Consider the following 13,459-nt stretch of genomic DNA (forward strand, 5'->3'; position numbering starts at 1 on the left):
TTGTGAAGAGATTTAAATTATTAATTACTCCAAAAAATCAAGTTGCAAACATGTCCCAGCAAACAGAAACAATTCTGTTTGAAAGGAAGAGTAGATTTAAATTGGAATTTAGGAAGGAATTCTTCCTTGTGAGGGTGGTGAGGCGCTGGCACAGGTTGCCAAGAGAAGCTGTGGCTGCCCCCTCCCTGGAAGCCCTGGAAGTGCCCAAGGCCAGGTTGGACGGGGCTTGGAGCAACCTGGGATCGTGGGAGGTGTCCCTGCCCATGGCAGGGGGTTGGAACTGGGGGATCTTGAAGTCCCTTCCAGCTCAAACCATTCTATTATCCCATGAAATATTGTTCATCCATGAATAAGGAAGAACTATGAAGGATGGCTCAGCTCCCACCCCACCTTCATCTTACCGTAGCCTAAGTCCATAAAACTCCATAATTCACCAAAAATGGGCTTTGGAACAGAACTTCCATCCACATGTTTGGAAAAGCAGCAGAGTTGTCCCCCAGGCCAGCCCAGGGGGTTGCACCACAGACTCCAGAGCTGCCTTCCAACCCCATGCATAATTCCAGATCTGGATCCATACTGGGAGGCAACTCCTTTTATTTCTGCTTTACCCCCAAAATACATTTCACTACACCTCACTACACCTCAGTTGCTGTCGCATCTAGCTGGATATCTTTCCAAACATCAGCAAGAGTTTCCATTCTCCCTTGGATACCTGTGCTGGCTCCAAGTCCTTCCCAGTTTGTTTGCAAAGGGGATGGTGGGGTTGCCATAGGGAGCAGGGATTTGCAAATCCATAACCACAGCCTGGTGACACAGCCCTGCCCTTGAGGGCCTGAGTCACGTTGACACAGCCTTGAAGTCAAAGATAATCTTTTTATATAACCACGGGAGCCCTCCTCGGAGTGAAGGAAGCCATCCAGATTTGTTTTTAAAATCAGTATTGAAAAGAACTTCCTGGATTTTACGAGCGCACATTTCTGCATCCTGGTCCAGGCACACGCACACCTCTGCTTGCAAACTAGGATGCTCACTCTGGGTGCAACCATCCAGGTTTTTGTTTATTTTCCATGGAAGTAAGGTGACACTGCATGGACAGGCTGGGAGAGCTGGGTGTGTTCACCTCGACAAGAGAAGATTCCAGGGAAGACAGCTCCTGGTGCCTAAAGGGGCTTCAAGAGAGCTGGACAGGGACTTTGGATAAGGGATGGAGGGACAGGACTCAGGGAATGGCTTCCCACTGCCAGAGGGCAGGGTTAAATGGGATTTTGGGAAGGAATTCTTCCCTGTGAGGGTGGCACAGGTTTCCCAGAGAAGCTGTGGCTGCCCCATCCCTGGAAGTGTCCAAGGCCGAGTTGGACAGGGCTTGGAGCAACCTGGGATAGTGGAATGTGTCCCTCTCACAGGGAATTAAAGGGATTAACTTTCAGGTGGAACAACTCAAGCACTGCTGAAATTCAGACTTCACATTCCCAGGAGAAGCAGCAGCAAAGGGCTTTTTTATGCAGGGACATAAAAGAAAACCTTGGTGCCTCCTCCTCAGGATGTCACTGAAGGGTTCTGCAATCCCCAGCAGGAAATCATCGCTGCCTTGGCCTCTTGGAACACTTCCTCCAAGGAAGAATTAGCAAACCCACTGGAGGATTGGAAGCACGACACAGATCCATTCCTGTGTGAAACGTTCTGGCAGGGCTGTTTGCTGATTCTCAGATTACTGAGCTATATCCTGCAGTCACCAAGCTGGATTTTACCTGGAGGGCTTCCAAGAGGGAATTCACCTGCTTTTGCCTCTGGAGACAGGGAAAAAAACCAAAATATATTCAGAGAAATATTGTAGGGAGCTTAGCTCTGTGTACAGCGAGGTTGTGTTTATCCGGAGTACTGCCTGAATCCTCCTGCTCCCAAGGGAATCTGTTTAGACAGATCCAGGCCCTTGGGAAGGTGTCTCAGGCTGGGAGCTGAAGCAACAACAAACCCAAGCCAGGTTGTTCTACAAAAATTCATGCCTGAGCTGAGCTAGGAGGAAAACACAGATCACTTTATTAATTCCCAATAACAAAAAAATTAGGTGGCAACTCATCCCAGCTCCATGCAAGAGTCAGGAAGGTGTGGGGTGGATGTCTGCTCCAAAGCCATTCTCCACTGACGAAGAAAAGCCCTGCCTGATTTCCTCAGATAGCTTTTGGACAAGTATCCATCTCTCCCTGAAGTTCTCCTTGCCTTTTGTCTGAAACATGAACCCTTGTCCTCTCCAAGTATTTCAAAAAAAGGTCAAGAAAAGACTGAGCCAAACTCTTTCAAAGATTCACCATGACAGGGCAAGAGGCAAACCCAAAAGGTTGGGAGAGCTTGGGAGGAAAAAAAAGGAGCAAAAGACTAATTCTTAAACAAATCCAGGGAAACCTTCAGGGACAGCTTTGAGCAGCTCCCATGAATGAGGAGGATCAGAAAAAAACAAATCAGAAAAAACCTGGAGGTCAACTGGATGAGGAGGGAATTAAATTTCAGCAAAAATGAACCAAAAATATCCTTCTGTGGCTGTTGGGGGGAAATAAATAATCAGAGACATTTCCAGAATCAGGAAGTTGAGGACAGTTTCACACCAGGTGAAACAGAGCTAATATATCAATTAATATATTAATTTTTTATATCAGAAAATATACCAACCACAGAGAGGTTCAGGTTGATGTCTAACCAGAAAGCATCACCCTGTGCTTGGAGAGCTCCACTTCACTCCAGGGGGAGTGACTCCAAAGCCTCACCCACACACATTTTCTGCCTTTCAGACCAGATCTCCCCCACAGCCATGATCTCTGCAGGGAACAGCTGGAATGTGGGAAACACGCTGCCAAACTGGCTGGAGATCAAAGGGGTGAAGCATTCATGGCCAATGAAGGGAGGGGAGGATCAGCTCCTCCGCACGTGGCTCCTCAAAGCGATGACGGCTACGGAGCCGCTCCGGTTCAGCCACCTGAGAGGTGCCTGCAATCAGCCATGCCTGATCATTTTTGGAGGGTGTGGACCTCAAAAAAATCTCAGTGGTTCAAGGGAGTCATAAATGGGAGGGCTGAAGGGCAGAGGAAATTGAAACAAGGAAGGAAATTGAAAGCCATTTCACCGCTTACCCCAAATGAAATCGCGGGGTGAGTGTTGGGACTTCCCGGTTTTATCCCAGGTGGCACCTCTGGGGTCAACCCCCTTGGCTCCAGGATCTGTGACTTTGGCAGAGCTGGAGAAGTCCCCACCAAGGAGCCTTCAGAGTTTCATGGAATCATGGAATGGTTTGGGTTGGAAGGGGCCTTCAAGATCATCTCATTCCAACCCCCTGCCATGGGCAGGGACACCTTCCACTATCCCAGGTTGATCCAAACCCTGTCCAGCCTGGCCTTGGACACTTCCAGGGATCCAGGGGCAGCCACAGCTTCTCTGGGAAACCTGTGCCAGGGCTTCATCATCCTCACAGGGAAGAATTTCTTCCCAGTGTGTGTTCCTTGTAGAATGCCTGGAAATGATGGCTTTTGTGTTCCAGTGATCCCGTTGGAATAATGATTTACAGGGAGCTCAGGTTGGAAAGGCAACCTCAAAATGATCCTAACCCAAGTTCCTGATCCAAGCTCTCAATTCTGAGGTCATCCCAGGTTTCTCAGGACTTCATCCATCTAGGCCATGAAATCTTCCCAAGGATGGGAATTTTTCCACCTCTCTTGGAAACCACATCTGCCACATGGAAGAGTTTATATCACATTTGGATTGATTATCCCAAATGTCAGGAGCAGGGTGATAACTGGAGGAGGATATTTTTGCTGGACCTTAGAAAGGAGATTGTAGGAAAACACAGAATCGGAGCAGGAGAGATCAAAATTTAGGAGTCTGGAGCAATACACAAGGAATTCAGGGAAAATTCAGTAAAGATAGATTTGTACAGTAAAGATAGATTTTTACTCCCAGTAAAGATAGATTTGTACAAGGAGAGTTGATGGAAGAAATGTTGACAGAAAGTCACTTCCAGTGAGGGATAATGGGAAATGTCTCATCCATCTGCTGTGTGACTGACCCCAAAACCCAACTGTGTTAACTCCCTGAAAGATGGAGTTTGGAAATAAAAAAAGGAAAATTAAATGTGCTTACAACAATTTCAACACAAGATTCTTTTTATTCTGCTTAAAAGGGCTACAGAGGACATGAGATTTTAACCTCCCTGGAACAGATCATTGGCATGGCAAGTTCAGTCTCCTGCCTCATATTTTGGACACAGAAATGTCTCTTAATTTTTTGGGATACAAAGAAGGAGATCTAGGAAGAACAGAAGAAAATGATGGGGCAGAGAGGACCTGCTCTAAGGAGATAGGGAAGGCTCTTCTCAAGGTTTTTTGCTTTAAATATACTTCACACATTTTAATTTTTTACTTCAAACCCAACCACACCAGCACAGCAAAGAAACTCCACAGTTAATTTTGTGGGAGTTGTTGGAAAATCAATTTAAAAAATTGAGTTGGGCCTTCCTGTGTTCTGCTTCTCTCTTAGTTTTGGGGAAAGTGTGGATATTAAAAAGAAAAAAAAAAATTTTTTTGGGAGCTGTTGAGTGTTGTTCATGAGGCATCCACATGGAAAGCTGGGCCGGTGGGGGGTTATTTTCTTCATGGAATTTTCGGAACGAACGACTCCCATCATCGCCTCACAATCTAGTCCAGAAAAAGGCACAGAGGGAACTTGCCAGGATCCAGCTGGCACAGCGCTGATCCCCAAACTGGCCGCATCATCGACGTTGCACAGGTCGGAGAAACAGCAGCTGACAGGATGTGTCATCCCGATGCCATCCACGTCAGAGGGTTCACAGACAGAGGAGCACATCTTGGTGACAGTCGAGACTCCCGTGTGGGGATAAACTACAGAAAAGAAAAAAAGCAGGAACAGTCGGGAATGGGAAAAATGGGGGAGAGCATCACCATTGTCTCTTGTCTTCTGGTTGACCAGGAGGAGTTGGTGTCATGGAATTATAGAATAGTTTGGGTTGGAAAGGAATGTAAAGATTGTCAAATTCCAGCCTCTCTGCCATGGGACACCTTCCACTATGCCAGATTGCTCCAAGCCCTGCCCAACCTGGCTTTGAACACTTCCAAGGATGGGGCACCATGGCTTCTCCAGGAAACCTCTGCCAGGGCCTCCCCACCCTCACAGGGAACCATTTCTTCCTAATATCCTAAATCTAACTCGCTTAAATCCCAATCTAAACTCACCCTCTATAGGTTTAAAGCCATTCCCTGTTTTCCTATCACCAGAAATGAGTTAAAATCTCATTTCTGAGCATTAACCAGGAGCTTGAATTCACCAAATATTCCCTCACACAAACACTGCTTCCCACAACAGGCTGAGAGCTGGAGCTCCCGCAGGAGTTCTCCACTTTTTAAGTGGAAAGAGGAACTGGTCCCCACAGCAGCACTGTCGAAGCACTGATTCCTGTTAAAGTATGGATAAAGAAGGAATTGTCCTTACCGTCCTCCAGGGAATAGATTGTAGTCTTGCATATGGTCTCAGTCTCTGTGCAGTTCTCAATTTTCAAGCACTCCTGAACTGGGGTCAATTCCTTGCATGTGTAACACTGCAAGGAGTGTCCTGTGAGGAGGGAAAACAGGAGGATGGAAAACATGAGGAGGGTCTCAGTGTGGTTCCTCTCCAGGTATCCCTCAGGAGGGATTTTCCAAAATAATCATGCTGAGAAAGGGAATGGAATAACAGGACGTGTTTGGGAATGAGAAACACAGAGGTCTGGTGGTCAAAGCACAGCCTCAGGTCGGGTTCAGACCCCTCGTGATGAGTCAAACAAGTCAAACAAGACAGAGCCACACACACAGGAGACTCCATGACACAGGAAAGAGCTTGGGCTGATTTATTTCTCTGTTTTCTGGATCTTCATCTCTTCTTGACTTTAGCAGAGCATCAGAAAGAGATCCCAGACTCCCAAACTCTCAGAATCACAGAATGGAGGAGGTTTGAAGGGGCTTCTGGAGCTCCACCTGCCCAATCCCTGCCCTCAAGCAAGACCACCTAAAGCCTCTAATTCAGGACTGTCTCCAGGTGGGGTTTTAATATCTCCAAGGATGGAGATTCCACAACTTCCCTGGGAAACCTCTGCCAGTGCTCAGTCAACCTCACAGTCATAAAGTGTTTCCTGATGTTTCCTGTGTTTCAGTTTGTGTCCTTTGCCTGGTCCTGGCACTGGGAATCACTGAAAGGAACCTGGCTTTGTCCTCTTTGCTCTCTCCCTTCAGGAATTTACAGACATTTATAAGATTCCCAATTTGAACCTTCACTTCTCCAGCCTGAGAAGTCCCAGCTTTTCCTCAGAAATGTCCACCCAGCCCATGCCTTGTCCATGAGGATTTTGGAACAGGTTTCCTAAAGAGGTTGTGTTGGAAGGGACCTTAAAATATTCCAGTTCCACCCCCTGCCATGGGCAGGGACACCTTCCACTCTCCCAGGTTGCTCCAAACCCTGTCCAACCTGGCCTTGGACACTTCCAAGGATGGAGCAGCCACAGCTTCTCTGGGAAAACCTGTGCCAGTGCCTCACCACCCTCACTGAGAAGAATTAAACCAGACAGCAGCAGCATGAATGGATTGCATGTGACAAGTTCTGCTCTAGGCAGAGACCACAGACACAAAATTTGTTACTCAAGACTCCAAATCCATCCTGAGACAGTTTCTCCTGCCTTGTCCCTCGCTACTTCAGAGCTGTTCCTCATCCCTGTTAGGCTGTAAAGTCCTTGAGATCTGCAGGGGCTTCTCAGCTCCTACAACCACAGAATAACCACAGCCCAAATCTTTCAGTGCCTAAAGTCTTCTGAGATGGAGAAACTTTGGAGGAAACCACCGAAGAACCCATATTGTTGTGACACAGAGCACTCAAAGCTAAAAATATCAAATCAAAACAGTGTCTGGTGCTTCCTATAAAGAAAAAAGCCATTTTTCCACAAGTTTTTCAGAGCATTTTGCTCTCTGTGCATTTTTCTGAGGAACCCAACATTTGATCTGGGTCGTCTCTTCTAGGTGCTCTCTTCCACCCCCTCAGCAGGCACCTCAAAGTGTGTGTTACAACCACACTGATGTACTTTGGTGCCATCACACCCCAACAGCCTCTCTTCGGTCTGGGAAGCTCTTGTCACCCTCTCTGTGTGACATTCCTGCTGAAATTCCTTAAAACCTTGCTAAAAAGGAGAAATTATTCCGTTTCTCCCAGCACAGCTCCAATGGGATGTCACCAGGCTCAGGCAAACAAGTCACCCTGTGAAAACAGACACCATCCTCATTAATGAGCCAGAAAAAGCCCTTTTTAAACAAACACAGCAATTTTCCTGCTAAAGCAAACTTTATTCTCTTGCTTTGCTCATCATGACCTAGTGCTTTGTTTGCACTAGTTCACATCTGACAGTTGTGAAATTCCTCTTCAGGAGGAAGCATCACTTTTAGTCTCACATTTCAGGATGCTGGACAAATCCAACCCACAGGATTTGTGTTCCTTCTCTGAAAAGAAAACCAAATAAGCCACCACCTGCTTCTCCCCTGCAGAGTCTGCTCAGCAAAGAGGGAAGAGCTGAAAATGTCCTTGCAAAAGAAGGGAATAAATAGGAGTTAAAAAATCCTGACATAGCTCCATAGACAGGCATGGATAAAATCAGACCTGGCACTGTCTGGATCTCAGAATATCCCAATGAACAGTCACAGATCCTGGACTGATCTGGCTCACGAATTACCTTGGACATCCAGGAGAACACCAACAAAGCTTGGAATCGTCGATTTTTGTCCAAGAGGTTGGTGTGGTGGTAGGAACAAGGGACAGAAGGGATGGAGGGAGGATCATGGAACCGTGAATGGAATCACGGAATGGTTTGGGTTGGAAGGGACTTTTATGATCATGGAATTCCACCCCCTGCCACGGGCAGCAGCACCTTCCACTGGACCAGGTTGCTCCAAGCCCAGCCCAACCTGGCCTTGGACACTTCCAGGAATGAGCATCCACAGCTTTTTGGGGTAATCTGTTCCAGTGCCTCACTTTCATCTTTAAGGTCCTTCTTAACCTAAACCATTCCATGATAAACATCAACCCTGGAGTACCTGCGTCTCCAGCAGTGTCCCAGCCCATATTTCACATTTTTAACAGCTAAAATTTGATAAATCTCACATGTAACATTTTTGGAGAGCTCCCACACACGCTGCATGGAACTGACATCCAGGGCTAAGTATCAAAAAAGGTGCAGAAAGTTAAAAATAACTCTTAAAAAAAAAAAAGAGAGTGAGATAGAGCACAAACGTGGAAAAAGTGAGAGTGGGAATTTGCATTAAAGGAATGACAGACTTTAATCACACTCTGCCTTGTGAAACTTCCTAAAGAGCCTGACCTGACAATCCCAATGACACCAGCACTATCTTGAACATATGGAAAATTCCAAAGACAATTTTTTTTTGTTTTTTTTCCCCTGGAAACTGCCTGAAGTCAGAGACTCGGCTTTCAAAGGGAACAGGGCACATCCTATCCCACCACGCTGCATCTCCTGAAGGACTCTGGATAAATCCGAGCAGGAACTCACCCAAATCCATGCAAGTGACAGCAGCCAACAGCAGAGACAGAAACACCTTCATCTTGCTCAGCCCTGGCTGTCTGGTCACGGGGTTGTCGCCTCTCTTCACCGATGTCACAGGTCCCGGTGATTTGCCATGCAACGATTCCGTCCCCAGATCCAAATCTACTGGAAAAACGACTCTCATTGAGCTATAAATGAATTGAAGGAGCTCCAAAGCAGGCCCCACCTCCTGCTACTCCGTCATGTCTTTTCATGTTCCTCGGAGAAGAAAATTTGTTTTTACATGGTGGACAATGGCTGGGATTGGTTAAGCCTGGCGTTTTGTGTCCAAGCAGGATGTGGAAGGCCCGGGGTGTTAAGTAATCCTGGTGTCCATGTCTTGTCTTGCAGCTTGGGGATATTTCCTTATTTCCTCTCCTTTTTTGGGAGTGGTTTCAAGAAATCCTGGATAAAAACGCCTTGGTGGGTGTGAACATCAAGGAAGTGAGCCTCATGGATATTTCTCCTCTGTGGTTTCACCTTCAGTGGGGTCCAGAGTTTGTCAGGAGGAAGAGAATCATGGAATGGTTTGGATTGGAAGGGATGATCTCATTCCAAACCCTCTCCATGGGCAGGGACAACTTCCATAGACCAGGTTGCTCCAAGCCTTGTCCAGCCTGGTCTAGAAGCAGAAATCTGACTTTCAATCACTCACTCTCTGGAAAAAGCACGGAACACTGGGAAAAAAAACAGACCAAAACCTGAAAGTTTGGGCCAAAGGAATCTCTTCAGGCTCATTATCCCAAGGAAGGATAAAATGGAGAAGCCCCTCTGCTCTGAGCCAACCCTCTCCAAACGTGGTTGCAAGCTCATGACATTTTTGCTTCCCAAACACCTTTCCCATTCCCAGCCCTGCTGCCCCAGGCACCTGCTGGATTTCCCTGCACTTCAGGCCAGCTCCATGCTAGGAAATCCTCCCCCAACATGGGAGCAAAGTGTGGAATTGCAAAAACTGGGAAGAGCCTTTTGGTGGCTATGCCAGGCACCCTGCCAACACAGATTTTTACTAAGGAATGGGGAAAAGCTGAATCCAAGATGGTGTTGGAGATATCTCCATCACCTTCATTATTCCACCGTTGAAGGATCTTTATTCAGGGTAATTCACTTGAACTCTTGGAATGATAGAACCATTAAGGTTGGGAAAGCTGTCAGGACCATCACATCCAGAGTCAAACCAGCACCACCACCATTTTCTCCGCCAAACCCTCTCCTCAAGTGCCATTTTTGAGCACTTCCAGGTTTGTGACTCCATCACTACCCTGGAGCCTGTTCCAATGCCTGACAACCCTTTCTGCAAAGAAATTTTCCCTAATATCCAATTCAAACTTTCCCTGGTGCAACTTGAGGCCAATTTGTCTTGTCCTGCCTTGGAACGTTAAAAGTTTTTCTAGGAATGCTGGATGGAAAAATCCAATCATCATCTCTCCAAATCTAAAGCTCCAGAATCGTGGAATGGGTTGGGTTGGAAGGCAATTTAAAGACCCTCCAGTCCCAACCTCCTGCCATGGGCAGGGAGAACTTCCACTATTCCAGGTTGCTCCAAACCCCATCCAACCTGGCCTTGGACATTTCCAGGGATGGGGCAGCCACAGCTTCTCTCAAATTTCATTCCAGGGCCTCCCCACCCCCAGAGGGAAGAATTTTTCCCAAATATCCAAATATCTAAAGGTGGCCTCAGCCTTTCAGCAATCCCTGATGCTTTTCCAATCACCACTTCTGGGAGACTTCCATCTTCGGGAATTCCGACAGGTTGTTTTCACAGCTGCCTCACTAATACAGTAATTACGTGGATTATGAGAGCTAAGCAGTTATTTACAGCCCCAAAAATTACCTAGGGAAAGACATTTAGGTATATTCCACGTCTGGCATTCCTCGTGTTCAGCAGAAAATATAATCCTATTAAAAAGGTGAAATCCTCTGACGGTGTTTGCCTTGTTCATAAGGAACAAAAAAAAAAAAAAAAGAAAAGAAAAAAACATGGATGGGGTGTGGCTTCTGGTTTCTGGTATTAAGTGGCCTCAAACAATATGTGTTATATGACTGGTTCCACCTGCACAGCTGAAATGTGATCTCCCTCGCCTTAGAAAATCTTGGATGGAAGAATCTCCGCCACCACCCTGCTCTAAATCATTTTCCCTCCTTTGCTCCGCAGGGTGGTTTTGCGGGGGGGGGGGGGGTGTGAACACACCTTGTTTATGGTTTCAGTTGATCTTATCTGAGTCCTGAAATGTCTCCTCTTTTATGCACACCCTGTGCTGCTGCTTTGCAGGGCTGGCAACTCACCAAAAAAAAAAAAAAATTAACAAGAACTAATGAGAATATTCAAACATTGTTTTGTTGAATTCCTTTTATTATTTTGTAGGAAACCACAACCTGTCCTACGGGGGGGGTGGGGCTTCCCACTAATTGGAGAAAAAAATTTAAAAGACACACAATCTGCATAAATGTGCCTCATCACAAGTTGGATTTTTTTTAAAAATACATTTTTTAGTGTATCTGTTCAAAGGAAAATTAATACAAAATCTCTCACACTTTAGATGAGTTTGTTGTCATAAGCAAAAGGAAAAGTTCAACCAAATATTTACTTTCAGCCTGGGAATCCCATGCCAAACTCTTTTCCTGTCCTGCCTTGCCAGCTGAGGCAATCTCAGGGTGGAGGCATCTTCACCAGCCCTGCCTCACTTGCATCCAAGCCTGGAAATCTCCAAATCCCGCAGCCTCCCAGGCTGCCCAATTCCGCTGCAAATCCCAAAATTCCCCATTCACCTCCAGGGCAGAGTTTCAGGGACCAAGGGCTGCAGGCACTGAGAGCCTGCTTGACTTAATTATTTTGAACTCTCCATATTCATTACTCTAATGAGCTCTTGATGTATCTCCTATGAATCCCAAATTTGCAGAGCAGGCAGATGCAGGAGTGAAAGATGGGATTGGATTTAAGGGTGGAGGGGTGTTGACATGACCCTGTCATGTGCTAGTGCTACGCTTCTTTACGGAAGAGGATTCAAAGATCATCCCATTCCAACCCTTGCCATGGGCAGGGACACTTTCCACTATCCCAGGTTGCTCCAACCTGGCCTTGGATACCTTCAGGGATGGGGCAGCCACAGCTTCTCGGGGAATTCCATTCCAGGATCTCCCCACCCTCACAGGGAAGGATTTCTTCCCAATATCCCATTTAACCGTACCCAATTCCTGTTTAAAGCCATTCCCTGTGTGCTGTCCCTCCACCTCTTTTCCCAAGTCTCTCTCCAGCTCTCCTGGAGCCCCTTTAGCCGCTGGAAGGGGCTCTGAGGTCTCCCTGGATCCTTCTCTTCTCTTCTCCAGGCTGGACATTCCCAGCTCTCCCAACCTGGCCCCAGAGCAGAGGGGCTCCAGCCCTTGGAGCATCACCAGGGCCTCCTCTGGACTCACTCCAGCATCTCCATGGCTCGGGGATGAAAGGCACTCATGGAAGCACCAGGGATGGGTTACTCTGACATTGAGCTGCTGCTGGGAAGATGCCAGGGAATAAATCACCATGAATTTTGCCTCTGGACACCACAGTCCCCACCCATCCCTCACAGAAACCAAAATTCTCCAGAGCTGAGGTTCTTGCACCAGAAAGAGAGGAATTAAACAGGTGTCCCTGCCCTCCTCCATCTCCTCCACTGATGAGGAATGTCTTTAAGAGTTAAAGAGAATGCTGGAAAAACAAAGTCAAAAATAGAGAATGCCAAGCCTGACTCTGGCCTATCCCTGTGAATGATGAGTCAGGAATCCAACCCTGCAGCTCTTTTAGAGCCATTTTCACTAAGGCACAGCTCATTAGCTCATTAGTCACAGCAGCCTTATTCCTGCTAATTGATTTTACTACAATCCCCTACAATGTATGGCCAGGATCCAACGTGTCTCTGCCTGGCTTAAAAACCATTACATTGGCACAGCTTTGGAGTCACTTCATCCCTCTTCCAAACCTCTGGAATGTGTAAAGGTCAGGTGATTCCCGTAACTGAGCTTCTGGAAGGTCCCCCCGAAGGACCCAGCTGAGCTGGGTTGTGAGTTGTGGCTTTCACACCTGGGAGCAGGTGGGTTTGCCACAGGTTGGAGCTGCAGAAGTTTGGAGCTCTCTCCACACTGATTTTCACCTCAGCACTGAACTGGAACAAAGAATCGTGGAATGGTTTAGGTTGGAAGGGACCTTCAATCATCCCATTCCAAACCCCTGCCATGAGCAGGGACACCTCCCACTCTCCCAGGCTGATCCAAGCCCTGTCCAACCTGGCCTTGGACACTTCCAGGGATCCAGGGACAACCACAGCTTCTCTGAGAAGTTTGTGCATCACCACCCTCAAAGGGAAGAATTCCTTCCCAACATCCCATCCATCCCTGCCCTCTGGATGCGGGAAGCCATTCCCTGTGTCCTGTCCCTCCATCCCTTGTCCCAAGTCCTTCTCCAGCTCTCCTGGAGCCCCTTCAGGCCCTGGAAGGGGCTCTGAGGTCTCCCTGGAGCCTTCTCCAGGCTGGACATTCCCAGCTCTCCCAGCCTGGCTCCAGAGCAGAGGGGCTCCAGCCCTTGGAGCATCTTTGTGGCCTCCTCTGGACCTGTTCCAGCAGCTCCACATCCGTGTGCTGAGGTCCTCAGAGCTGGATGCAGAACTCCAGGAGGGAGTGGAGCAGAGGGATGGAATCCCATCTCTGGACCTGCTGGTCACATTCCTTTTGATGCATCCCAGGGTTCTGTTGTCTCCTGGCTCCAACAGAGACCTGAGGGAATGTGATTAAAGCCAGACCCAGGTCAGACGGGTCAGACCACCCCACAAAGGGTTCCTTGAATCTGCTCCTCCTCCCAGATTCCCACCAGACCTT

At 47.4% G+C, this 13,459-nt stretch overlaps 1 protein-coding gene across 1 annotated transcript; it reads right to left on the reverse strand.

The window, feature by feature from the left end:
* Positions 1-4,672: 4,672 nt before the first annotated feature.
* LOC118684368 (ly6/PLAUR domain-containing protein 2-like) lies at positions 4,673-8,633 on the reverse strand. Its single transcript, XM_036379186.1, is given in 4 exon segments — positions 4,673-4,716; positions 4,719-4,883; positions 5,491-5,610; positions 8,582-8,633. Coding segments are annotated over 4 exon segments (381 nt in total).
* Between the last annotated feature and the right edge of the window lie 4,826 nt (positions 8,634-13,459).

The sequence above is a fragment of the Molothrus ater genome, chromosome 1, assembly GCF_012460135.2.
Source record: "Molothrus ater isolate BHLD 08-10-18 breed brown headed cowbird chromosome 1, BPBGC_Mater_1.1, whole genome shotgun sequence".
Lineage (NCBI taxonomy): Eukaryota > Metazoa > Chordata > Aves > Passeriformes > Icteridae > Molothrus > Molothrus ater.